General features: G+C 40.2%; 1 protein-coding gene across 8 annotated transcripts in view; it reads left to right on the top strand.

The window, feature by feature from the left end:
• Atg5 (autophagy related 5) overlaps window positions 1-27,966 on the top strand; it is a 143,225-nt gene that overhangs the window by 42,349 nt on the left and 72,910 nt on the right. For all 8 annotated transcript variants that reach the window (XM_059272444.1, XM_059272442.1, XM_059272443.1 and 5 more), the window contains 4 exons: window positions 4,596-4,761; window positions 8,011-8,138; window positions 11,745-11,823; window positions 20,650-20,812. In XM_059272444.1, the coding sequence (XP_059128427.1) occupies window positions 4,654-4,761; window positions 8,011-8,138; window positions 11,745-11,823; window positions 20,650-20,812 (478 nt within the window). In that variant the 5' untranslated portion in view covers window positions 4,596-4,653. The remainder of the gene's footprint in view (window positions 1-4,595; window positions 4,762-8,010; window positions 8,139-11,744; window positions 11,824-20,649; window positions 20,813-27,966) is intronic.

Raw genomic sequence — 27,966 nt, 5'->3', positions numbered from 1 at the left:
TAGGTTTCTGTTGTTGTGATAAAACATGATGAGCAAAAGCAAGTTGGGGAGGAGAGGGTTTACTTTATCTTTCATTTCCAGGTAACAGTTGATCAGATAGAGGAAGTCAAGGCAGGAACCTGAAGGGAGGAACTGAAGCAAAGAGCATGGAGGAATGCTGCTTACTGGCTCATTCCATCTGAGTTTCTCAATTTGCTTTCTTTTTTGGTTTTTCAAAACAGGTTTTCTCTGTGTAACCCTGGCCGTCTTGGAACTCACTATGTAGATCAGGCTGACCTCAAACTCAGGTCTGCCTGCCTCTGTCTCCCAAGTGCTAGGATTAAAGGCATGTGCCACCACCACCTGGCCTCAGTTTGCTTTCTTGTACACCCCAGGACCACTTTTCCAGGGACAACACTGCCCACAGTGGGCTGGACCCTTCTATATTATAAATCAAGAAAATGCCCTACAGACTTGTGCACGGGCCAATCTGATGGAAGCAGTTTTCAGTTGAAGTTCCATCTTTAATGACACTAGCTTGTGTCAAGTTGATGAACAAAATACATGACAACAATAATTCCAAACACCAAAACCTATGAGGAGGTGGTATGCACACACCTTTAATCCCAGCAGAGAGATGCTGATCTTTGTGAGTTCCAGGCCAGCCTGGTCTGTATATTGAGCCTTTGTCTGAAAACAAAATAAACCCAGTCAGGAAATAAGCATAACCTAATTATTTCTTCAATTTTTTTTAATTAAATTTTATTTTAAACTTTATTATATTTTAAAATGTTGCAAATAAAAAAATTCTCTCAAAGACTATGCAGTTCAATGAACTTCTGTACTTTTAATGTTTGAAATGGAATCTTTACAGCTTTACATTGGGTTTTATATTTTCACTATTTTATGCACTTACGTACCGCCAAATTCGTAAATTCTGGATATTAGCCACTTGTCTGCAGTGCAGCTGGTAAAGACTTTCTCCAGGTCTGTGGGCTGTCTGTTAATTCTGATCATCTCTTTTGCTGTACAGAGTCTTCGTATCCCATGTCGTCCCACCTGTTAGTTCTTGAGGTTGGCGCCTGTGCTGTTGGTGTTCTGTTCAGAAACTTCTTGCCTGCACCAGTAGTTTGAAAGGAATCCTTTATGTTTTCTTCTAAAAGTTGGAGTGTTTCAGGTTTTAAATTAAGGTCCTTGATCCATTTTATACTGATTTTTATACAAGGTGAAAGATAAGAATCTAACTTCATTCTTCCGCAGGTACAAATGCAGTTTGGCCAGCGCTATTTGCTGGGTGGGCTGTCTTTTTTCCCAATGTATGTCTTTGCCTCCTTTTTCAAAAACTAAGGGGGGGCATAACTTTGCCATTTTATTTCTGGGTCCTCAGTTCTGTTCGATTGGTCTTCCTGTCTGTCCTTCTGCCTGTACCTGGCTGTCTTTATATAGCCCTGTAGTATAACTTGAGGTCCAGTATTGTGTTGTGACTCCTTAGCCTTGGCTACTTGCAATCTTTTGTTACCATATGAATTCTTGTATTGTTTCTTGTGCACTATGAAAATGGAATTTTGACAGGTAAATCTGTGAACTAATTTTAGCAATATAAATATTTTTACAGTGTTAATTCTGCCACCTAGGAGCATGGATTGTCTTGCATCATCTAGTATCTTCTGTGATTTCCTTTTTCAGGATCTTAAATTTTTCATTGAAGTCTTTTACTTCTTCAGTTAGGTATATTCCTAAACACTTAATTTTTGGGGAGTTATTTTGAATGGAATATGTTTCCTAATTTCTTTCTCTGAGAATACACTGTTGTGTCTAAATTTTTTTAATATTCATTTACTTAGTGTGTGCATGTGTGTACATATGTGCCATGTATGCATGTGGAAGTCAGGACAGCCTATAGAGTCAATTCTCTATTTCCACCCAGTAATCTAAGTTACTAGGCTCTGCAGTGCCATTACCCACTGAGCCAGCTAACTAGTTCATAACTGACTAAATTTATGTAATTTTATTTACTTAAAATTTATTTTGCTTTTTAACATTTATTTTACTTAGGTTTTTAGCATTTATGTGTTCCACTGTGTGCCTATGAGAATTTATAACTCACTCAACACTTGTGGGTGCTGAAAGAGGCCAGGACAGGGGATTGGATCTCTGGAACTGGACTTACAGGTGCTTGTGAAGAACCCAGTCTGGATGCTGGGAAGTGAGCTTAGGTCTTCAGGAAGAGCAGTAGGCACTCTGAACTGCTGAGCCATCTCTGCAGCCTGGACATTAATTCTGAAGATCAGGCTCTTGGTCTAGTCAGGAAGTGGTGAGGAGCTTCCTATTTTCAGCAAGTTCGTTTGAGTGATCTGTACATTCAGAAATTTTTCTTATGAGTGTAGAATTCAAGCATGCTTGGATTTGAAGTCTCACTGTGGTACTGAGTGAAATTTGCATATGTATATTGCTTGCTTAAAACACTGGTATCTATTTAATAAAAGTAAAGGCACTACTAAGTACCAGAGTCCTTATTCTGAGTTGACTAGTGCTGATAGTTTGATGTTAGTCCGATCTTTTCCCTCCTTTTGCAGTGTGCTTGCTATGTGAGGGTGACCTGCAGCTGATTGACATTTAAGTTTTTAATAGTTGTTGACAGTCCCAGTGTATTTGGCACTAGTGGGGAGCAGAAGGATGAGAACAACCTTCTTGATGTCCCTTAGTGTTAATAATTGATGTTGTGGCTGGAGAGACAGCTCAGCCATAGGAACACTTACTTTTGCAGAGGACCTGGGTTCAAATCCTAGCACTCACATTGTGGCTCACAACTATTTGTAACTACAGTTTCAGGGGATCTGACATCCTCTTCTAGACTCTTAAGGGCACCGGGAATACAGGTGGTACATGTAGCTGGAGCTTTCCTGGTTCTGCCTAGCCCACGGTCAGGACAAATCTCTCTCACCCGCCAGTCCTGCAGCTGCTCAGACCCAACCAAGTAAACACACAGAGACTTATATTGCTTACAAACTGTATGGCCATGGCAGGCTTCTTGTTATCTAGTTCTTATATCTTAAATTAACCCATTTCTATTAATCTATAAATTGCCACGTGGCTCGTGGATTACCAGTATCTTAACATCTTCTCATGGCAGCGGCTGGCAGCGTCACTCTGACTCAGCCCTCCTGTTCCCCCAATTCTCCTCTCTGCTAGTCCCGCCCTTACTTCCTGCCTGGCTACTGGCCAATCAGTGTTTTATTTATCAATCAATCATCCACAGCACCTACACACACATACATGTAGACAAAATATTCATAAACATAAAATAGTAAATCTGAAAAGTATTTTAAATTGATATCTGCTTAGACTTATAATTTTTGGGGGTACCATACAATTATTTAGAATTTTTCATTATATATTATACTAAGTTATGAATTAACTGCCCATGAAGATGGGACAAAGGTGTAATATTATTTTGGTAATATATTGAACCTTATATCCAGGTAGCACTTCCTGGGTTACTCTAATAATTATCAGCAGTATGTATCTTAGCATGTACGAAGGTGGCATAGAATATGAGCACTGGAAGAGGCTGGGCTATCACAGAGATCATGGGAATTGTCCTTCCCTGATACTGAAACTTTTCTCATGTGCAGGGTTAGTGCGAGCTTATGGAGAAGTATTTCACCGGGACAGAGGACTATTAGTTCACGTGACCGAGTGGGTACGACTTGGAGAAAAACCAGCATGCTAGGCTGTGGTAGTGGAAGCCCAGCAGCTAGATGTTCAGGGTTATAAAAAGGAGTATAATAATTATGACTAGAAATATTGGTGGGGTCAAGTTATGGATCTGATGAAATTTAGAAAGGGGAATAGGCTTCCTGAAGGTTTTTCTCGTGTGAGCAAACAGTTGTGTTTTTTGTTTTGTTTTGTTTGTTTTTTTCCAGATGGGCTAGTGTGGCCCAGACTGACCTCAAGAGACTCACAGGTGTGCATGACCACCCCCAGTTTTTGATTATGCATGCCACCAACTGAGCTCTAAACAAATGTTTGAGCTTTCTTTCCAGGAAGAATAATAATATGAGGGGTAGGAGAGGTCAAATATATTGGATGGGGCAAGTGTAATTGTGTTAATAATCTTTTGAAATTGGATTAAGATTATAGGGCATAGGTACAGGGCTCTCTTTAAGGTGAGTGATAAGACTCCTGGCCTTGAAAGGGTAACAGTATAGTTTCTATTTTGATGTGACTTTCATTACATATTACTTGAATGTGTAATATTGCGCGCGCGCACACACACACACACACACACACACACACACACACACATTGAGATTGTGTCTTACTGAATAGCTCAAACTTGACTCTTCTGCCTCAGCTTCTCTAGAAATTACAGGCATATACTGCCACTCTTGGCATTTATCTTTTTTTTTTTTTTTTCTTTCTGTCCCGGAGACCAGGCTGGCCTCATGCAGAGAAATCTGCCTGCCCCTGCCTCCTGAGTGCTGGGACTAAAGGTGTACCACCCCCACTCCACCTTTTCTTTAAGTGAAATGTTTTGGAGTTCATTTTCTGTCTATGAAATCTTTGATTAACTCTTGTAAGAATCTGACTAATGCTATTTGTTTTGTTTCCAGTTTGGTTTTGGTTGAAGAAAGAACTTAGCATATATGTACTGCTTTACCCACTGGAAGAATGACAGATGACAAAGATGTGCTTCGAGATGTGTGGTTTGGACGAATTCCAACTTGCTTTACGCTGTATCAGGATGAGATAACTGAGAGGGAGGCAGAACCATACTATGTAAGTGTACTGTGGTCGCAAACGAGGCCTTTAGCTTCTCTATGCCATATAAGGTTGTTAGAACCTGAAAGCTGTCACTTAGTATTTTGTATGCAACTGTTCCATGCTGTGGGAAAAATTAAACTGGGGTGATCACGAGTGGTCAAGTGCTTAGCAGGCAAGTGTGAAGCTTGAGTCTGGCTCTTCTGGACCCACATAGAAACTGGACCTAATGTTATATATGATCTAATGACCTAATAACATATATGATCATAATATGTTATAACTTGGCATGTTTAATAAAATATTGGGGCTTAGAGTGTAGCAGAGTGGTAGGTTATCTTCTTAGCATTTAGTGGAGTGGCCCTGGATTTGATCCCCAGCTCCCAAATACCCAAGTGGGAAAAAAAAAAAGCATACACACACACACACACACACACACACACACACACACACACACACACACACACATACATCACAGACAACCCTCCACAGACACAGACACACCACAAATACACACACTGCAGACAAAAGCATATGCCCACACACATACCACAGATACACGTGCATGCCCACACACGTATCACACACACACACACACACACACACACACACCAGTCAGTCAATGTGTCGGTAAGATGAGTCAGCAGTTAAGAGTGCTTGCTGCTCTTCCAGAGGACCTCACTTCCATTTCTAGCACACATGTCAGATAGGTCACAACCATCTATGACTCCATCTCCCAGGGATTCCACACCCTCTTCTACTAGATTCTGGACACCTGCATACAAATGACACACCACATACATGTAAATACAAATAAAATAAAAAGAGTTAGTGACTGTGTGAAGGATTGTATTACAGGTTTTGAATTTGTAATGTTTTGCTTTGGCCTCCCTAGTGCTGGGAGTAAAGATGTATATATTCTTCACCACTATGCCCAGTGCTGGAGTTCTTTTTCTAAATTTTTATTTCATTTTATTTTGTGTGCCTGAGTGTATGTATGTGCACCACTTGTGTGCAGGAGGCCTTGGAGGTCAGAAAATGTTGTCTCTACTCTCAAACTGGAGTTACAGGAAGTTGTCAGCCACCATGTGGGTGTTGGGAACCAAACCCAGGTCCTCTACAAGGGCAATAAAGCACGCTTAACCACTGAGCCATTCTCTGCTCCTTGAGAAAAAAAATCCTTTAAAAAGATACAAGGTCTCATGTAACCTAGTTGGCCTAGAACATGCTGTGTAGCAGAGGGCGATGATTCATGTAGCCTCCTGGTCGCCTTTACTTCCCAAGTGGTAGGCCTGAGCCCCACACTAGATGCTTTTCTTCTTTCTCTTTCTTTCTCCTTATCTTCTCCTTTTCTCTTTATTTCCTTGGAGATAAGATTTCACTGTAAAGCCTCAAGCTGGCTTTGAACTCAAAGAGATTCTCCTGCCTCTACCTCCCAAGTGCTGGGACTAAAGGTGAATGCTACCATGCCTGGCCCACTGGTGAATGGTTGAGCCAGTTTGAGCCTTAGATGGTAGTGTGTGCTCTCCAGAGTCAGGAGCTGAGGCCCTTGCACTCCGGCTGTCGTCTGTCTTCCTTCCTGCCATCTCTGTAGGCTAGTTATTGTTTTCTGCAGAATAAACTCTTACTGTGTAATAGTGAATAGTCACCTTAAATTGAAATCCACCTCCCTCTATTTTTGAGACAGGGTTTCTCTATGTGTAGTCTTGACTATCCTTGATCTTGCTGTGTAGACCTGGCTGGCCTCGAACTCAGAGATCTGTAGATTAACAGTCTTATTAAATAAGAAACACAGAGCCAATTGCAGAGTTAAAAGCCCAAGAAGTCAGAGCAGTAGCTGAGAGCTGAGACTTAAAACCGCCTTTCTTATCCTTCACTGCCGCTGTTGTCCTTCCCCTCCGAAAAGAGGCCTACTTCCTGTGTGTCTGTCCTTTTATTGACTTTCTGTTCTGCCTTCTCATTGGTTGTAATCCCAACCACATGACCTCCTCGTCACTGCCTGTCTATACAGACCTCCAGGTCTTCTGTGGTTGGTATTGAGATTAAAGGCGTGTGTCTCCATGCTGGCTGTATCCTTGAACACACAGAGATCTGCCTAGCTCTGCCTCCCAAGTGCTGGGATTAAAGGCGGGCGCCACCACCGCCCAGCTTCTGCTATGGCTTGCTATTAGCTCTGACCCCCAGGCAACTTTATTTATTAACATACAAATAAAATCACATTTCAGTACAAATAAAATATCACCATAGAGATCCACCTGTCTCTGCCTCCTGAATGCTGGGACTAAAGGTGTGCACCACCACAGCCTGTCCAAAATTCTAATTTTCCTTTGGTGAAATAAAATACCCTGACAAAAGCAACTTAGAGAAGAAAGGGTTTAATTTTAAATAAATAAATCACAATTATTTATTTAATTCCGGGTTACAGTTCATTGTTGGTGGGAAGTCAAGGTATCAGGAAGTTGAAGTATCTAGGTACACCACATCCACAGTCAAGAACAGACAAGTAAAGGCATGCATGCTTACTGCTCACCTCACCTTCCCCACTCTTAGACAGCCCAGAGCCTAAACCCAGGGAATGATGTCTGCCACAGAGAGCTGGGTTGTCCCACACTGATTCACACAGTCAGGGCAAGAATCACCCATACCCTTCCCCACAGGCCAACTCTATGTAGACAATTCCACATTGAGACTTTGCTGCCAAGTGAGTCTAGATTGTGTCGAGTTGACAGTTAAAGCCAACCCTCAACACAAATGGTTAGTTTACTGTACCTTTTCGATTTTTTATGTCCTTCAGTGTACCATGTTTATTGGCTCTGTAATTTTTTAAAGTCTAGTGTATCTTTGTCTTTATTAAAGTATTATAAATATAATATTTTCATATTTTAAACATTAAGTTCTGTATAAAGGGGTGATAATACTAATGTGAATCATTTAATATTTAAGACAAATTTGATAGACTTACTTAATATCTTAATTATTATGACATGTAGTTATTTATTATGTAAAGTGGTAAAGAAAAATTGTAGATTTGTGTTAATTATAAGCATATATGCCCTAAGCTCTACTTAGAAGCTGTAACCCAGTTAGAAATATTTACTATTTTTAACTCTAGCTTTTAATTTTCTATGAAAAGCAGATGACTTTGGATTGAGGTAGTCAAAATAATGCAGATAACAATTCTTTTCCTTAAAATTATCAGGCTTAATATATCTTAAGTTTGGAACAATAATGAGTGAGTAAATACGGCTTTACAAATTTTCATTTCAGTTGCTTTTGCCAAGAGTCAGTTATCTGACGTTGGTAACTGATAAAGTGAAAAAGCACTTTCAGAAGGCTATGAGACAAGAAGACGTGAGTGAAATATGGTTTGAATATGAAGGCACACCCCTGAAATGGTGAGTGACTTTTTCTTCATGGTTAAACAGTAAGTAGATGCTAGCTTTAAGAAGGTGTAGTGCCCTGGAATGGTTGTCAAAAGTTCTACAAAGAAAGAAATGAAGTCAAGCATGGTAGCCCCCAGCACTGGCTGTTCTTCCAGAGGTCCTGAGTTCAATTCCCAGCAACCACATAGTGGCTCAAAATCATCTATAGTGGGATCTGATGCCCTCTTCTGGCATAAAGTTGTACATGCAGCTAGAGCACTCTTAACATCAGATAGATAGATAGATAGATAGATAGATAGATAGATAGATAGATAGATAGATAAAAAGTTTTGAGGAAGAAAAAAAGAGATTTCGGAAATAAAAGGGAACTACTTAGTTATAAATAACCTAGTTGTGCAGCTGACTTAAATCTGAGGACAACTTAACTTGGAAGGAGCAAACTTCTGGGACTTAGCTTATATTCTTTAAGGTTAGTATGTTAATAAGATGTACCTACTAGATACGACATCACTAATGTTTGGACCAGTTTCTTCTTTATTGCAGATGAGTGATTTATCTTAAATATACCATCTTCCTACATTTGGTATTTATCCTTTAAGAAAGCTCCTCCCCCACCCCACCCTCCCACACATATCATTGGGGGTTGAACATTCTTGTCTTGGACTTTCTAGGGAACTGCTCTTCCATTAAACTTCATTCTCAGCCCTCTGGAAGGTCCCCCACCCCGACCCCCACCCTTCCAGCAGGTCTTTCTCTGTAGTCCAGGCCAGTGGGAGGCTCAATCTGTATTCTGGGCTGTGTCAAATCATGACTGTTTTCTCCTGTGGCCTTTCAGCTGTTATGATAACAGGTATGCTCCAGAAAGCTTGGCAGGGCGTGGGCATTGAGAGCTTCAGTTCATGGCCTTTTGTGCCGTAACTGCTGACTTCTACTTAATATTTACCCCTATTCTGTTCTCGAATTTCCTAGTTGCTTGTTTTAATTTGCCCAGATTATAATAAAAAGTTATTTAAGGAAAGTGGTAGACACACAGAATGCCCAATGAGTTATCGATACAAGCCCAGCATGGTGTTGTACACCTTTAATCCCAGCATTCAGGAGGCAAAGGAAGGTGGATCCCTGTGAGTTTTGGGGCAGCCCGGTTTACATGGTGAGTTCCAGGATAGCTAGAGCTCTGTAGAGAGACCCTGTCTCAAAAAGGAAAAATGTTATTGGTGCTCAGATAGCTCCTACGACACAGTCTCTTATAGGCTACAAGTGCTTTATCATGGGGCCCTGCCCCTAGTGCATTGTATTGCTAACTTTTAAAAGTTATCTGAAGTGTTGATCCAGCTGAAACTCTTAAGACATTGGAATGATTTGATTAGACAGCAGAGGGTGCTCTAACACTGCCTTTTAAGGAGTAACGTTATTACTCCAACTGAAGTAGTCATTTATGTTTGATACTTCCATACTGTAACACTTGTAGATTCTCTAAAGATTACTTTGGCAGTAAACCCTGTTCATGTTTAAAATCTGGCTGTGTTTGTTGCTCAGTAGGAGAATTCTTGCCTAGCCTATAAAAAATGGTCCTGGATTTGATTCCCTACCACTGCAGAAAAAGATGGTAGAAAGAAGAAAGAAAGTGAATTAGATCTTTGACCTTTGAGTACAAAATTAAGAATGGTCTTTTGTTTTTGTAAGATAAGTATCTCTAATGTGATTTTTAAATGTTATGTCAACTATTTTCGGAATGGACTATGAAAGTAAGAAGTTAAAACTGACTTCTGAATTGAAAAAAAAAAGAAACACTGCTGATCTTAAACTTAGATGAAATACAGTGACTGAGCATCACGTGCAGTTTAAGAAAACATTCCAGCAAGATGCTCAGTGCAGACTTGCATAGTTCTCTTTAGAACATGGGATGCTCTTCCTTTTGTAAATACTTGTAGATTATTCTCTTATCTCCAGTCATTTTTGTGGTTTTTATCTTTTCTATTCAGTTTTTGTAAGGGTGTGGATTTTTGGAATTTTAAAAATTTTTTGTAACATTTTTAAAAAATTTTTCAGGAACAGGAGTAGTACTGTACATCAAACTCAGGCTTTTGTAACTAGGCAAGTGCGTTAAATTACTTGAGTTTGCAGTTGGAGTTGCCCTTGTTTTACTCAGTGAAAAATAACTTGTCAATTTTCAGTTTGGTGATTATCTGGGTAAGAAGATTTATTTCTGTGAAGTGTCCTGGGCAATAGTACTCCACTCCTTTTTAAAATGTTTTATTATTTTGTGTGTGTGTGTGTGTGTGTGTGTGTGTGTGTGTGTGTGTGTGTATCTGTGGATGTCTGTGTCTGTGTGTAGGGAATGTGCAATGGAGTGCTTGTGGAGGTTAGAGGATGACTTTGTGGGAGTCTGTTCTTCTCAGTTTAGGATCAGGAGGTTGAATTAAGTAGGCAGGCTTGTTTGAACCACCTCTCCAACCTTCTCTTTGATTATTATTATTATTATTATTATTATTATTATTATTATTATTATTTACAGGGTTTCACATAGCCCAAGCTGGTGTCAAACTTGCTGTGTTGCTGAGGTTGACAATTGAATTCTGGATCCTGCCTCCACTTCCTAAATGCTGGGATTATAGACATGTGCAACCATGCCTAGAGGGTTTGATGCTTTTTGTAAAGGATGTTCTGAATCTGTATTAATATGACTTCATAGTTAAAAGGCTAGATATTTACATACAGATATAATGTTAAGAGAAATAATCATAAACCAGGGGATTTGCATACTCTTTAGGTGAGCATCTTTACACTTAGAAATTTCTAAATTTTGATAATAAAAAGCAGGGGTGGGAGAGATGGCTTATTGGTTAAGAGCACTGGCTGCTCTTAGAGGACTTGGGTTCAGTTCCCTACATCCACACGGTGGCTCACAACTGTCTCTAATTCAGTCCTAGGAGATCTGATATCCTGTTCTGGCCTCTGAGGACACTACATGCCTATGGTCCACAGATATACTTGAAGATACAACATCCATACAACATAAAAATAAATGTTTATTTATTTTTAGTTAAAAAAGGAAAAAGATAAAACAGAAACTGGCTTTAGCAGCACAGCACTTAGACCAGGAGTTCAAGGCCAGCCTGGGTTACATGAGATACTATCTCAGAAACAGTACAAAACAGTTGCACATCTGTAATCCCAGCATTTAGGAAGTAGAGGTAGAAGGATTGATTTTGCGATGTGTATTCTGGTTAAGATAGTAGCAGGTCAGCCAGAGGTACATGGTGGGGTCCTCTCTCAAAAATAAACAAGATATTTTAGTGTTTAAATCAACCTACAAAGAAGAGTTTCCTCTTATAAGTACCAGGATGACAGTTAACACTACACTAGAGCAGCTGATGAGAATCCCCTTGGGTGTATTGAGGCTCCTGTGGGAAATGAAAAGTTTAGAAGGAAAACACCTGGCAGCTGGATGGAGCGCATGTATTAACCCAGGCATGCAGCTGTGGAAAGTTAGTTTTCTGTGATTAACCAGTAAAGCCTAGGACAGTGGGTAATAAAATGTGCTGGAAATTTGTTTGGGGTTTTAGTTATAAATTTATGTATTTTTTTCTCTTTTTAAGATATACCTTTTATTTTTAGGCATTATCCAATTGGTTTACTATTTGATCTTCTTGCATCAAGTTCAGCTCTTCCTTGGAACATCACAGTACATTTCAAGGTATAGTTTAAAAAGCATTTCTTATTTGTTTCATTTGTGGTTCTTAAAAGCATAGAAATTTTTTCAAATAAGTTATTTATTGTTTCTCCTATTTTGTTTGTTTTTAAGACATGGTCTCACTCTGTAGCCCATCCTGTCAAGGACCTTACTGTGTAGTCCAGGTTAGCCTCAAACTCACAGTGGCTCTCCTGCTTAGCCGGCTTAGTGTGGAGATTGCAGATGTGTGCTTGCACATCCAACTCATCGCTCACTCCAGGATAGTCATTGACTCCCTAGCTTTTCACTGAGGTTCTTTTTGCCCTGAGATATTCTTCAATTTCTTCCAAATTTTTGGCCAAACAATTCAATATATAAACATTTTTCTTTTTTAGGGCTGAGTAAACTATGTTTTAGATTTACAACAGGTTATAAAGCTTATTATATATAACCTATACATAATATAGAGTGTTATATTTCTAAACTAATATAAAATAAAAATAAAATTCCCAGGTGTGGATGTAGGCATGAAAGTAGAAATTAGAACAACCTAGTACTGTTGAGAAGTTCTGTAACTACTTTGACAGAAGTCAAAAGATTTGGTGAGCCTCTGTTTTGAGACACATTCATTTCTGTAGTTTTTGAAGCCAGGTAAATTTAATATTGCCTGATTCTGTCTTAATAAGTTGTAAAATACTGGTTACGGCTGAGCATAGTGATGGATTGAGTGGCCTTGGTGCTCAGGAGGTAGAGAAAGAAAGGTTTGGAGTTCAAGCTCAGCTAGGGCTTGGGCTACATGAGGAGTTTGAGTCCAACCTTGACTACATTGTGAAACCCATCTTAAGAAATAAAAACTAACGTACTGGTCTCCTCCCTCTTTACTTATGTAGTACTCCTCCTACTTTCCAATTCCTGAGCAGCATTATAGGATTCTGAGGTACATCTTGAGTTATCACTAGCAAGAGGCTCTCCAATGGCAGTGGGCAGTAGAGAGGCATAAAGAGCATGCAAGAGTCATCATGTACGGGATGCTTATTTATTATTTTCCCGTGCATCTATAGTAAGGAGCTTTGCAAAATAGTGTGTTATTATAGATTTTAGTTATCAGAACTGTACAGGTACCGCCATGGTCCTAATGTGTATCCGTTTCAGTTGCCATGGTGTATATGGAATGTGCTTCATGTCTGTGTAACAATTGCAGTTTACCGTGGCATGAAATTGAAACTACTTCAAAGAGACATAGAGGACAAGTATTGCCTAGCAAGCCTTTCCTTTTAGTTTTAGAAATAAAGAATAATTCTAGTAATTAGATTAAATGTAACAGTTGACCATATTTTATTTTGTTTAGTAATCTGGAAAGCTCATAGCCGCCACCATTCCAGTGCACACTTTCACGTGCATCTGGGCCATTGTGGATTCGGTGCTGTTGTTAGTGCAGCCTTGTAAATTGGCCTGTACTTTTATATATTGCACATATGATGAGTCTCCCTAAAATGGACTCATTTATTTGTTTTTTAATTTTTAAAACTTTGTGTGTGTGTGTGTGTAGGTGCAGGTCACAAGGGAGTGTGGGTCCCTTAGAGCTAGAGTTGTAGGAGTTTGTGAGCTGTCTGGTGTGGCTGCTGAGATCTAATCTCTGGTCCTCAGACAGCAGTAAGTGCTCCTAACCGCTGAGCCATCCCTCCAGCCTCCAAGTTGGTTTCTGTCTCAGCAAACTGACCTGGGCTGCTCAACATGATATAACAGTTTGGCACACACAGCACCAGCTTTCGCAGCCATAGGTTTTTGTTGTTGTTCTTGTTTGTTTCCTTTCCATCCATTACGTTCTGATAAGTTTTATGTTGGCTCCACAGCCACCTCAGTAGTTCTCATCAGTTTCACAGTCTCCGCAACCATGTCCCAACACACCTCTACACTCCTGCTGTGGGGCCTTTGCCTTATTCCTCCCCTCCACCCATCTACCTGCTTCCATGGCCTGTTCAGCCACTGAAAGAAAAGCCTTAGTGGTGTCACATAGGGTGTGTTTGTGTGTGTGTGTGTGTGTGTGTGTGTGTGTGTGTGTGTGTGTGTATACGTACGTACTCCAAAGCATTTTGAATTCTAGGTTAAAATATAACTGTGAATGCAGTAAATACTGAGATCCTGCTGTGTATTAGCCCAATACTATTCTAGGAGTTTGGGATATATGATTGAAGGACACAAACACTGAAGACATTTCCCAGCCTGTTTTAGAAGTGAGTAACTGACCCCAATGCTATGAAAGAAACTGAAAGTAAATTGCAGATGAATATCTTTTCTGAACATAGATATAAAAGTCTTCAATAAAAAATTAGCAAATTGAACCTAGTAGTACCTATAAGAAGCACAGTGTGAAGTATGCTGAGTTTATCTCATGAATACAAGATTGATTCAATAGTCATCAGTCAGTGTAATTCATTATGTTGGCAAAATACGATAGAAAAGCCACACAACAAAATCAATAGACACAGAAAAAAGTATGGGCAGAGTTCAATAACCAGTGTCATCAAAAGCCTTAGCAAGCTTAGGAATAAAAGAGAATTTACTCAGTATGAGCAAGGGCATAGCAAAAATTATCCTAACTGATGTTTTTTAAATGGCTAGGTTTATTTTATGTGTATGATTATTCTGTCCGATGAATGTATGTGTACCATATGTGTGCTTATTACCTGTGGAGGCCAGAAGAAGTGTCATATCTTTTGGAACTAGATATACAGGTGGTTATAAGCTGCCATTTGGGTGCTGGGAACCTAACCTGGGTCCTCTTCAAGAGCAGCAAGTGCTCTTAACCACTGAGCCATCTCTCCAGACCCCTACATGATGGATTTGAATCAGGAAGAAGATAAGATATCTGATCCTTCCATTCATATAAGCAGTTCTGCTGTAATCCAACTGTTTTCCTTAAAACAAAACAAAACAAAACAACAACAAAAACAGCTTTTTTTAAGATTGTGTAGTTAAAAACCACAGGATTTGTAGGGACAAGTTCAAAACCTTTGATGATATAAAAAGATAGGAATGCAGTAATCCACAGCACAGTTTTATATGGACAAGTGGCTAAGAGGTATATAAATACTGCAGTAAGGATGGCATTTCAAGTTGAAAAAGACAAAGTTTGCTTGTGGAAATAGGTGGCACATGCCATCTGTAAAGCTGAGGGAAGGTTATTTGGAATCAGAAATTGTACTGGCTGGTATTTGTGAGTGTGGCTACTAACATCAAGCATTTCTAATGTGGGGGTTTTAGACTTTCTGCATTTCTACTCAGATCTGTTTAGCTGGTACAGAATTTGGTGTGCACCTGCTGCTTCTCGGAGACAATATTTGTATAAGTACACACAGAGTTCACATTATGCTCAGCCTCTTACCTCATATGTCAGTTGCTTTGGAACAAATGCAAAAGATTTGAACAGAAAGTTTGCAGAACATATGAAATTACCAATAAATACATGAAAATGTATCTACCATGTTTAGTCATCAGGGAAATGTAAATGAAAACCGGAGAGAGAGATTACTTTACACTCACTAGAATGACTAGAATGAAAATGACTGATAACAAGTTTGACATTGAGTACCCAGAACTGTGAAATGTCGCTGATGAGAGTTTAAAATTATACTGTCACTTGAAGAAAATAGTTCACCAGTTTTTAGATGGCATTTGTTGCTCTTTGTAGCTGTGTATTTAGAAAGTTGAAAAGATGTCTACTATGACATATTACTGTTCACAGTGGCTTTATTAACCAGGTAAAGGTTGGAAAGAACCATACTAGCAACAGGTTTTCTTAAACACATTACAACACATTTATTCACTGACAACTGAGTAACAAAAAGGAGTCAGTTACTGATGTGTGCAGTCACGTGAGTAAATCTCAAGAGCATGCTAAGTCAGTGGTACACTATTTCATGTATGATTTCATTTGTGAGATCTCATCATGGGCAAAGCTGCTGCACCAGATCACATCAGTGATTGGTGGAGGTAGGAAAAGGAGCCTGCTGCTCAGGACACAAAGTAACTTGTAGTCAACTTTTGGTGGAGAATGAGGGTAGTGGTAGTGCTTGTGGTTAACTTTTGGTGAGGAACGAGGGGATGTGGTTATTTATGTGTTGTAATGTTCTCTATCTTATTTGGTTGATAGTTATTCAAAGTCAAAATTCATCTAAAACTTCCTCTGTTTCATTGTGTGTGAACCACATCTCAGTAATTTGGCTTATTTAAGAAAGATTTACTGAGTTGAGGTCATTGCCTCTTCCTTATGGACTTTCAGAGTACTCTTACCTGTGGATATCTTAATAGCCATTGTAATACTGGCCAGTATTACTAACTACTACAGAATCCAGTGTGAGTTTAACCTTGACTTGGGAGAAAGGGAGAGTTTCCTGGAAGGTGTGCCATAGAAGCTGAACCTGAAGCTGAGGATTCTTTGGCCACATGTTAAGTGATTAGGCAAGGAGAAAAGAATGTTCTAGGTAGAAGAAAGGAGTGCTCTAACAGTTGATGTGAAGACAGAAATGAGTGTGCTGCTGGAAGAACTGAAAGAATATAGAAGATTGGAGCGACTCAAGAACTTGAAGGCAGGGAGTGTTGTGTGTGCAGGGAAAAGGGTGGGGGCTATAGGTAGGAAGGTTAGCAGACCCTGAGGTCATTTGGAATCTTGATGGCTTTGACTATGTCCTAAAATAAGAGAAAGTTGGGGGAGAAGGTTAGGGCTTAGTGTTTAGAGGGTCACTGTGACTCCAAGTGCAAAAATGTCAAGGGTGTAAAATTATAGGTATGTACCCTTGTAGGCTTAAACTATCAATTTGACACAGTCTAGAGTCACCTGTTAGGAAGTCTCAATTGAAGAATTGCCCAGATCAGAATGGACTGTGCACAAGTATGTTGGGGATTACCTGGATTGTTAACTAACATCGGAGGGTTCAGCCTCCTGTGGGTGGCACCGTAACTTGGGCAGGTAGTCCTGGACTGTATAAGAAAGCTGGCTGAGAATAAGCCTTCCAGTTAGTGAGCTAGCAAGCATCATTCCACCATGGCTTAAGCTTTAAGTTCTTGCTTGAATTTCTGCCCTGACTTCCCTCGTTGATGGGTTGTTACCTGGAAGTGTGAGCAGATAAGTCCTTCCCTCCCTTAAAAGTTTCTTTTGGTCAGAGTGTTTTATCACAGCAACAGAACACACTGCATGGGTGCTTTTGCAAGGTTTCTCAGAACTGTGAGTAGTTTGAAAAGTGGGGAAATTGCAGATCTATTTAGGATATAAAGTAGCGGACTAGGTTTGTTATGGGAAATGTGGAGGGGGTGGTGATGGCATTAGTTTATCTTTGGATTTGTTGAATTGCTTGTATTGCTTGTACCTCTGGGACACTTGCTAAATTGTGTGGGTCTGAAGGTTCTAAGTAGGATCCTGGTAGGAAACAATATTGATAATCTTTAGTTCATGTATGGTGTGGAAGTATGTAATCTTATTCAAGGTGAGGGTATGGAATGAAAAAGAAAAGGGGTCCTAGGTTACATGCTTTAAACAGAAAACATACCAATATTTAAGACTAGCTTTGGAAAAGCAAATGAGGCAGAGAAAGATGAAAATGGGAAGTGCTGATAGCAGAAACTTGTGTGTGAATTGAGAATAGTCACATATATTAGACTTTGGGTGAATGCTTAAGCCAGCCAGTTGAAAGGTGTTTCTGTGAAAGGTGTTTAGCTGATGGCAGTGAATTGATAAGAACTGAAAGGCTTGGGTGTGAATGTGGTGATAGATCTGGAGAGTTAAAGCCAAAGAGAAGCTGAGGTTGAGGCTTGTGTTTGGCTTTGGATAGGTGTTTTCAGTGGGAAGAATGTAGGTGAAACAGTACTTCGAGGGGAAAATGGGCAAAGCTACTCTTACGGGAGAATCTAAAGAGTCAACAAATAGGACCAAGGAGACATGATGAGAGATAAATACCCTGTAGATTGTAACAAGAAGGAGTGATGATTGCTTATAGCTAAGCTTGTAGGTTACACTTCGGTAGAAATAGAATTTTAAGAAAATTGAGAGATGTTAACATTATTTGGTGTCTGGTGCTCTTATTTTATGGTACTTATTAGGACAATTAAGCAAATCCAAAAAAATACATTTTCCAAAATACATTTCCATGTCATATATAAAGAATCAAATATCTGATTAAACATGAACTCTCACTGTTTTATTACAGATTGGGTTTTTTAGCCTTTCCTTTCTTTTCTGTTGTATTTTAAGACAGGGTTTTGTAGCTTTGGCTAGTCCCCAAACTGCACATGATTTTGAATTCATGTCTTTATACACTGAAATTTTGGGCATGTGCCACTGTGTTTGACATCTAACTTGTGTCAGCTTTGGGATTGTGGGTAAGGAGGCCACAGAGGAGGTAGTGGTGGGCTCTGAGTCTTCATAACCCATGCAGGCCTCAAATTTGTATCCCTCTTGCCTCTACCTCCTGAATCTGGGATTATAACAGGCCTGGGGTTACTGTTTTTTTATGTTCTTTATTTTATTGAAAAATAGTACATTAGAAAAAAATATTTGGGGAGGAAATGCCCTCCCTTCCCAGCCTTTTGTCTGTGTACACCAAAGTAATCTTGGGAAACTTTTTTTTTTTTTAGGATTTTTATTAATCCTAATTTTTATTTTTATTATAAAGTATGACTTTATGTTTTTCATTTTAAAGCTGAATCTAGTACTAGAGGTGAGTCTATAATAAAACAGTGAGAGTTCATGTTTAATCAGATATTTGATTCTTTATATATGACATGGAAATGTATTTTGGAAAATATATTTTTTTGGATTTGCTTAATTGTCCTAATAAAGTACCATCAGTTTTGTAGTATTACTAATAGACTGTTTTTTTTTTTTCACTTACTTGTAAGTAGTGTTTTGATTCAATGCCATTAAGTGACTTCAGACACATCTAGATACATTACAGGCAGTTGATGAATATTCTAATTAAATAACACAATTATAATCTCTGGTGGGAGGTCTGAAGATTTAGCTCAGTGGTAGGACACAGAAAGTCCTGGGTTTAGTCCATAGAATGTGGTGGGGAGTGTGTGTGCAAAATGATAAAAAGATTCTCCCCCCCCCCCCAAGTAAATGGATATATAAAAGGAATTTTTCAGTGTACGCCTGTAAAAGTGAAATTTAGTTTAGTTTGTCATGCTTCTGATTTGGAAGATAAATGATAGAGTAAACATTGCGTCACACTCTTTGTCTTTGAGAATTTGTTTAGACCAGAAAGGTAAGCATGTCTACACAGTGGTTAATGCATTTTAGGAAAGATTAGAAGTGTAATGAATCAAGGATATTTTGTAATTATTTGTGAGGTTTGAAAAAAAATCTTTTTACTCTCACTTGGGTAGATGTGAAAGAGATGCATTCACAGGTGGGGGCCAGGGGCTGTGACAGGCATTTGTCACCCCTTGTGGTACTTCACTCAGCTGCTTTGGCTACTTAAGCTGTCTGTTTTCCTTTACTGCCTTCCCCTCCTGTTTTTCATGAATTCCTATCAGGGGGATTTCAGAGCCTCCCTAGATTGAGGTGAGCCCTCTTTTTTCTTTTCTTTCTTTCTTTTTTTTTTTTTTTTTTTTTAATTCATAGATCTTTACTTGCAAGTGTTCATTGCAGAGAACCATTGGGCTGATTCGAGGCCTCTGGTTTCTGCTACACTATCAATGCTGGGCCTTCACTGGGACTCCTCTTGGATATCTTGTCACCCTGTGTTGTAGAGATCCTGGAGCTTTGGGTCCGCAGAACTGGTACCTTCATGTGCTCCAGCAGATCGCAGATGGGGTGGATGTTGGGGTGGATCAAGTCATAACCCTGGTTCTAGGTAGGTCTGGGCATTGTAGGGTTGGTCTGCCTGCCAGTTCTCCCCTGTCCTCACTACCTGGGTGAGCTCTCCAGCATTGCTAGTTCACCTGGTTAGTTCACCCCTAGCAGCAGTGAACAAGGGGCGGAGCCAGTTCTCCTGCTTTCGCATCCCCAGGTTCAGACTCCCACACCTCCACCTTCAGGGCCAGCTCTACTGTATTGCCCAGGCATGGCATAGGGACCACCCTCCCAAGTGCTGCAGCTGATGAGGGGCAGGGAGGGCTCTCCAGCTCTTCTGACCTCCGAGCCATCTCTCACCTGCCTCACATGTTGATGCGAGGGGAAGGGGACAATCTCTCCCCCACCCATGCTGCCACAAAGCAGAGGACTCTAATAGGGCCATCTCTCCCATGCTCTCAGCTTTGGGGCTGCTCACCCACATCAACCAATGGGGTTGGCTTAATTGTACTGCCCAGGTGAGCTGCAGGGCCTGCTCTCCCAAGTGTTGCACCTGGTGGGGGGCAGGGGCAGCTCTCCCTCTCCGATGACCTCAGGGCCAGCTCTCCCACCCACCTCAGATGTTTATGCAGGAAGGGCATCTTTCCCCAATCCATGCCGCCATATGGTAGATGAGGGGTGGGGCCAGGTCTTCCATGCTTACATTCCCTGGGCTGGCTTAAGGTGGGCCTTCCCTTGAAGATAGGTGTAGAGGAATGTCAGTACCCTCTTGTAGATCCCTCTCTGGCTCTAATGGCCACTCACTTGTGATTGTTGGTGTTGGTTGTAGGTTTTATTGCTTAGGAAGCTGCAAAAGATAACCTCACAGATGAGGATTATTTGGAAAGAGTACAAATTGTGTCAAATTGGTAATGCTTTTTAAGTTAATTTTTAAAATGTATTTTGTAGTTATTGTGATAATAAAATATGATGTGCTGGGAATATTGGCAAATGGGGGAAGTTCTCTTTAGAAGCTAATTTATATCTGCATACTTGTTCTGTGTGTTTTCCTTTGATAGAGTTTTCCAGAAAAGGACCTTCTACACTGTCCATCCAAGGATGCAGTCGAAGCTCATTTTATGTCATGTATGAAAGAAGCTGATGCTTTAAAGCATAAAAGTCAAGTCATCAATGAAATGCAGAAAAAAGACCACAAGCAGCTCTGGATGGGACTGCAGAATGGTAACTACACAGCCCAACTTCTAAGTGCTGCGTGAAATAGCACAGAACCATAACCTGTGAGCAGTTTATGCATTAGCCATGGAAACTAGCTCTGACCTCCAGGCCCAAGTCTACAGAGTAGCTACTGTTAGTCATCTCTTCCATTTCTGCTTGCCAATATTGCTGTGTTCCTGGATCCTCTTGCAGGCCAATCACTTAGCAAATTATTTGAGACAGCATAAACCTTTTTGTTCTACTTCTGAAGGAAGAGTATGATCGTCATTCCTTAGGCATGGCTCTTTCTGGTCATAGCAGGAAACTGCATGCATCCTGGAAGGTCTCTCCTCAGACCAGGGATGCTGCTCCAGCCTCTTTCTGACAGAAGTAGGTTTTCTTCTGTGTGTGGGTGCTCTCTCACCTTGCTGTGATATAGAGACTCCTCCTAAGGATGCAGCTTCACTGTTAGAGTGCTTGACTATCATTCAGAAGCCTTGGTTTATCCTCAGCACAAGCAGGCATGGTGGTGCATGATCACAGGAGGTGAAGACAAGGGGATCAGAAGTTGGAGGTCATCAGCTGCACAGCAAGTTCTAAGTTGGCCTGGGGTGCATAAAGGGAGGGGGCATGGAGAAAGAGGGGAAGAGAGAGGGCTAGTGGGGTGAGTGGGAAGAGGGAGCAAATACTCTTGTTGGAAAATGAGTTCATGTGCTTTCCTGTCTCTTGGAGATCTGTGGGTTCTTACTCTGAAGTGCATTGACTGCCTTCTAATACACACAGAAAGTTGATTTTAGAGTCCTGGCTTCTTGTGGTCCAGTGTGTATAGCCAAGTACTCTCCATTCCTTAATTCAATTGCTCAAATTGTAGCTACTTTGACATATTAACCATACATAATTATGTAAAATATAATTTTGTTGCTAGTTTTTTAAAAAGTATGCAGCACATGCCATATATGTACATGCCACATGTGTGTTTGTGGAGGCCAAAGGAAGGTGTCAGATCCTGGAGCTGAAGTTATCAGCAGTTGTGAACTGCCGTGAACTGAGTTGTAGGTGTTGAGGATGAGCTTGGGTCCTTTGGAAGATCTTTTAATCACTGGACCATCTCTCCAGCCTCTATTGCTAGCATTTTAGTGTGGACAACATTACATTTAGTGTCTATTGATTAATCACTGTGCATTTGCCATTCTTGACACAAACCACAAGGCATGTGGTGCTATAGCTTCCTTGTGTACTTTTAGTTGCTTGAGTCCACTTATCATTCACGGATGGGCATGAAAGGGAATGGTCCAGAAACTGAAAGTGCAGCAGTGATGTTGCTCTGAACAGAAGACAATGAGGACCATTGACGTGCAGCAGGAGGAACCGTGTGCAGGTGAACTCATTAACATAGTGGAGATAGCAGACAAGGTCACGGGTTAAGTGAGGATGATGGTGTTCATAGTAAAGCAACATTCAGAGGGAATAGAGGAAATAAAAATGCAAATACTGAATTTTTATGCTGATGAAAACAAGTATTTTCGTCAGATAAGTATAGCAAAGATGGTTTCTCATAACTTTTTTATGATTTACAAAGAAATTAAATTGTGTGGGGGTGTGTTACGTGGCAGGTGGCTGCTTATGTGTGCATGCTTCTGCAGAGGCCGAAGGTTGACTTTGCATATGGTTGTCTATTGCTTTTCACCTCACTTGCTCAGATAGGGCTTCACTGAATTTAGAGCTCTCCAGTTTAGACACACTGGCTGACTGACAAGCCCTGGGATCTGCCTGTTGTATGTCCTTAGCAGTGAGTTACAGACGCAGGCGACCACTCCTGGCTTTCATGTGAGTGCCACAGTCAGAACTCAGGTCCTCATTCTTGCATAGCACATATGTACCAGAGAGCCGTCTCCTCAGCAGTTTTTCTTTTGTTTTCTTTCTTCCTTTCTTTCTTTTTTTCTTGAGACAGATTCTCACCGTCCTAAAAGTTTGTATTTTGTGTTTTATATTCCTCATATCAATCTTTTAGTTTTGCTATTATGAAATAGTAACAAATAGAATTTTCTAATATTTTGATGAGAAAGTTATACAAATCATAGAAGCATGCCATCATGCCCCACCCCCATCCAAGATTCAATCTCACTATATAGCCCAGGTCAGCCTTAAATTCATGGCCCTCCTTCTTCTACCTCCTAAATGCCCAGATTACAGGTGCAGGTGCTATGCCAGCCTTCCCTGTTACTAAAATTACATGTTGTGAGCCACATATCACTTTTCTGATGTACATGGGCTATTAGGACAGTTGCCTGTCTTTATCTTAGTGTTTACCCTTGGCCAAGAAGGCATCCAGTGTAAGTTCTTCCTTAGTGACACAGTACTGTTGTACAGAGTGTGGCTGTTTGGTATTTATTGGACTTTATGCAGACTCAGGATGTTGTGGCTTCAGTGACCTCAGCATGTAAGGCACATATTTTATGATATATATGATAATCACATTTCTCATTCTTCTCTTAGATTTACATTTGATCTGAGTAACATGGAATTGTTCCACAATTTCATATTTATATATCTGAAATTTTTCAAAACCTGGCGAGCACCACACTTTTGTCCCTTCAAAAATTGTTACCAAATAATTAAAATGATTTAAACCTCAAGAAAGTGCATTGCCTACTTGGTTGTGGTAACACATTTGGGTAAACCCAGCACTTAGGGGTAGAGGCCAGCAACAAGAGACCCTGTCACAAACAGAGAAGCTGGAGTTCATGCAGAGAGAAGAGATTGAAGGAAAACATTGACTTCAACTAATCTCAGAACTTGAGGGTGGATACAGGAGAACCTGGAATTCAGGGTCCTAGCTATGTAGCCAAGTTTCCAGCTAGATTGAACTACATGAGGTCTTGTTTCCATACCACCATCACTACCCACTCTTTTACACACAGACACACACACACACACACACACACACACACACACACACACACACGAAATAAATTGGAGAATAGAGCAGTAGAGCTGGCAAGCTGGCTGGGTGGATGAAGGCACTTGCCAACAAACCTGACAACTGGAGCTCCATCCCTAGCACCCATGTAGAGGAAGAGAACCAACTCCTGTAATCATCCTCTGCCCTTGGCTTGAATGCCACGGTATCCACAGATAGACAGATGTGAATTGCATGATAAAATGCTTTAAGTTAACTACCGAATGTTTGTGAAGGTAGATGTTCATTGCCCTTTCTGTCTGGAATGCTGTTTCTCTCTTTTTCTGACTGTTTGGCTTCTCATGTCTTTATACTTCATCATCACCTTTTGTATGAAGCCTTCTATTAGAGAGTTAACAATGAGCATCTAACTTGTACTGACACTGTCAGGAGGTGTGATCCTCAAGCACCTGGGGACACAGACAGCCAGGGGGGTTATGACACTGCATGTTCTGGGGTGCTGCCATCTAGATGCATTTTTGTTCTTTAGTGTTACTGCACTACATCATACCTGTGGTTGGTGTGTATCTTATATTTTTAATCACCAAAACATAGTGTGATCTTAGAGAGTAAAAATATTAAGTTTTGATTTACTTTTTTTCTCTCTTTCTCACATGATCAGGAAGGTGTTTCATGAAGAGTATAATAGTCTTAATTTTATTTATGGAAATGGATTTTTATATTTAAGGGTTTTGTTGTTGTTTGACCCAAAGACAGGGTCCTGATTATTTGTGAAGTAATAGAGTTGTCACCTTTTTGTCAGTGCGGTTGTAAATTTGTCCAAATTCAGACAAAGCAAATGGTCTGTTTGTCCCATTCAGAGCTGCACCTGGAGAGCACCAAAGCTAAGCACAAGTTTCAGTGAGTTTTGAATACTTTCAAATGCTAATTTTAATTTTGAAGCTCTCTCAAGGAGAAATAAGAAAAGCTTATGAAACCAAGAAAACTCATTTAAGGCATAATGTGCCTTTCAGTTTTTTTATAGGCTTTCATTTTAGATACAGGAATGTGCCACCTCTCTGAAGCAGAGTTAATGGTCACAAACAGAAAAGAAAGTAGCATTTTTACTTATGAAGCAGTTGTCAATCCATGTGAAGGTCTTCTGTTCAATGTCACATTGTGTGGGAGATTTGAGGAAATTGCTAAAAGATAACAAGAATAATTAATAAAAGGCCCAGCTTTTAGTGAATCTTCCCTGAGTCTGTCTACTTCTTTATCTATTTGGGATTTTGAGACAAGGTTTCATGTAGTTCAGGCTAGACAAGCTTTTAATGCCCCAGCCTCAGCTTTCAGATGCTGGGATTGAAGGTGTGCATTACCACATTCAGACTGAGAGTCAACAGTTTTAAAAAAGAAAATGATATAAAGTTCCATATACTTGCATAAAAGATTTGACTGTTAAATATGATTAAACTTCCCGTTCCTTATAAAATGTTAGACTTCTTAATTAATTTATAGTGTGTTATTTAACACACATACACACACCTCTGTTTTCTCCTTTTTTTTTTTTTTTTTTGGTTTTGGTTTTTTGTTTTTTGAGACAGGGTTTCTCTGTGTAGCTTTGAGCCTTTTCCTGGAACTCACTTGGTAGCCCAGGCTGGCCTCGAACTCACAGAGATCTATCTACCTGGCTCTGCCTCCCGAGTGCTGGGATTAAAGGCGTGCACCACCACTGCCTGGCCCTGTTTTCTCCCTTTTTAAGACAGGGTTGCAGTCTCATGAATGCTGAGATTACATCTATATACCAATACACTGAGCTCCAGTTTGCCACTTTTAACATAAAACTGATTTTAAGAGGAAATAGACAGGACTGGAGAGATGACTCAGCAGTTAAAAGAGTACTGACTGCTCTTCAGAGGACCCAGGTTCAATTCCCAGCACCCACATGGCAACTCACTGTCTGTAACTCCAGTTACAAAGGATCTAATACCCTCACAGACATACACACAAGTAGAATACCAGTGCATATGAAATAAAAATGAGTTATGTGTGACATTAGAGGCTGATGATGTAGAGGTGATATATTAGAGGCTAATGTGCTCAAAACAGATGTTTTATGTTTTCATCTTGCTGTTTTTATTGGTCTACGAACTGGACTGGGACTGTTCATTCCTGTAATGTACTTCTACCTTTTACCTGTGACTCAGATCACTTTCCTCTCTGGAATTCCCTTATAAATGCAAAGGCAGGGTTCTGGTGACTGATGGCTTTTTTCTTTCCTCCATTGATTTGAGGACTGCCTGGATGAGGCAGAGGAAGGGATTTTTAAATGAACAAGATGTTAAGTTATTAAGACCAAGATGGTTGTAATGGAATTAGAGTTATAAAGGTTGAGTTCCAGAAATCAGAGGAACTATTGAGTACACATACCTGCACTTTGATCTAGCACACAAGTTCTAAGAGTCAACTCCTTAATATCCTAGTGAAAAGGAGCATGAATTACTTTGGCTACATTGTTTTCTAGTAATTACTTTTACTTTCCCAATGGTGTTTGCTGGAGAGGGATGACAGGCCTGTCAGGGAATAAAGTGAGCTCAGTTTCAGACAGAATATTTGCTCATCCTACGACCTCAGTCATCTCCTCGTTATTCATTGTTTCATAAAACTTCTGATATTGATTTTATAATCCTACGTTGCAGTTCTTTAAGTGTTTTTTTTAATGTTTGTTTTTAATTTTGTATGAGTATGTGTGTCTGCACATGTCACCAGTGCAGGTGCTCCTGGAGGCCAGCAATATCAGATCCTCTGGAGCTAAAATTATTATTGATGGTGGAGAGTGGCCTGATACGCTTGCTAGGAACCAAGGCATTCATGTCCTCTGGAGGAGCACCTTCTACCTCTTAACCACTGAGCTGTCATTCCAGTCCATGTTTTGTTTTGTTTTTAAAGATTAATTTTGCTTTTGATTAGTGTATGGGTTAAGTGTTTATATAAGGGTATATGCACCTTAGTGGGGGTGCCTACAGAGTCCAGAAGAGGGCATCAGATGGACTGGAGCTGGAATTACAAGCATCTGTGGGTACCAGAAATTGAACTCTGGTTCTTCATTTGAACTCTGGTCCTCCAAAAGAGCAGTGAACACCCTTAACTGCTGAGCCATCTCTCCATGTTCATCTCTTAATGGGTCTTTGTTGTCTTAAAAAGTGTGCTTTTTATTTGGATTAAGTGTCTGGGTGTTTGTCAGTATGAGAGTATGTACACATGTAGATGCTGTTACTCTTGGAGGCCAGAGGTGCCAGATCCCTTGAGACCAGGATTACAGCAATTGTGAGCCACCCTTTGTGGGTGCTGGGAACCGAACTTGGATCCTCTGGAAGAGCAGTATGCACTCCTAATTACTGAGCCATTTCTCTAGCTCTTCTATTAGTGTTGATTTTTTTTATTCATTATTACATTGTGTGTGCCCGTGAGTGTGTGTACAATGGGTGTTACAAGTGCACAGTGTGCATGCAGAGGTCAGAGGATGACTTTGGGGAGTTGGTTCTCTTCTCCTGCCATGGGATACAGGAGTTAAACTCAGGTTGCATAGCAAGTGACTTTATCCACAAGCTATCTCACTGGCGCTCATTCAGTGTTTTCAATTCTTTTAGTTTTTTTCTCTCCTCTAATGAAATTTTTGCTTATCTGAAGATTGACACGAATTTAAAGCTGCGTAATGAATAATGTATACCAGTGTCTCTGACCTCAGTGAAGCCTAGTTTTTGTTTGATCTTTTCCTTTTAGATAAAGAATTTTCTCCTTTTGTTTTCTTTTTGGTTTTTCAAGACAGGGTTTCTCTGTGTAGCCCTGGCTGTCCTGGAACTCACTCTGTAGACCAGGCTGACCTTGAACTCATAGAGATCCACCTGCCTCTGCCTCCTGAGTGCTGGGGTTAAAGGCGTGCCTGGTCTCCTTTCTTTTCTATGATTCTGTCTTCACAGTACTGTTGCCTGTGGTTCTTTCTTTACTGCCAAGTGTAGTTTGTAGAGTTCATTTTGTTTGCCATGTTTCTTTTTTCAAGCTCTTCTTGGTTTTGACCTTCCTGCCACTCTGCTCAGACATGCTTCTCTATGATCTGCTTCATCTTTGATGGGCATTATTTAATGTTAATTACACCAAAAATAGTTATTTGATTGCATATTGTGTGGTTTGTGCTTTAGAAGCTGGAAATACCCAAGGAGCAAAACAGGCAGAAATTCCCATCCTTGTGACATTTCAATTCCAGTGGATGAGGCAGACAGTC

The sequence above is a fragment of the Peromyscus eremicus genome, chromosome 8b (assembly GCF_949786415.1).
Source record: "Peromyscus eremicus chromosome 8b, PerEre_H2_v1, whole genome shotgun sequence".
Classification (NCBI taxonomy): domain Eukaryota; kingdom Metazoa; phylum Chordata; class Mammalia; order Rodentia; family Cricetidae; genus Peromyscus; species Peromyscus eremicus.
The sequence above is the reverse complement of the archived record's forward strand: the minus strand, read 5'-3'. Positions and strand labels throughout refer to the sequence as shown.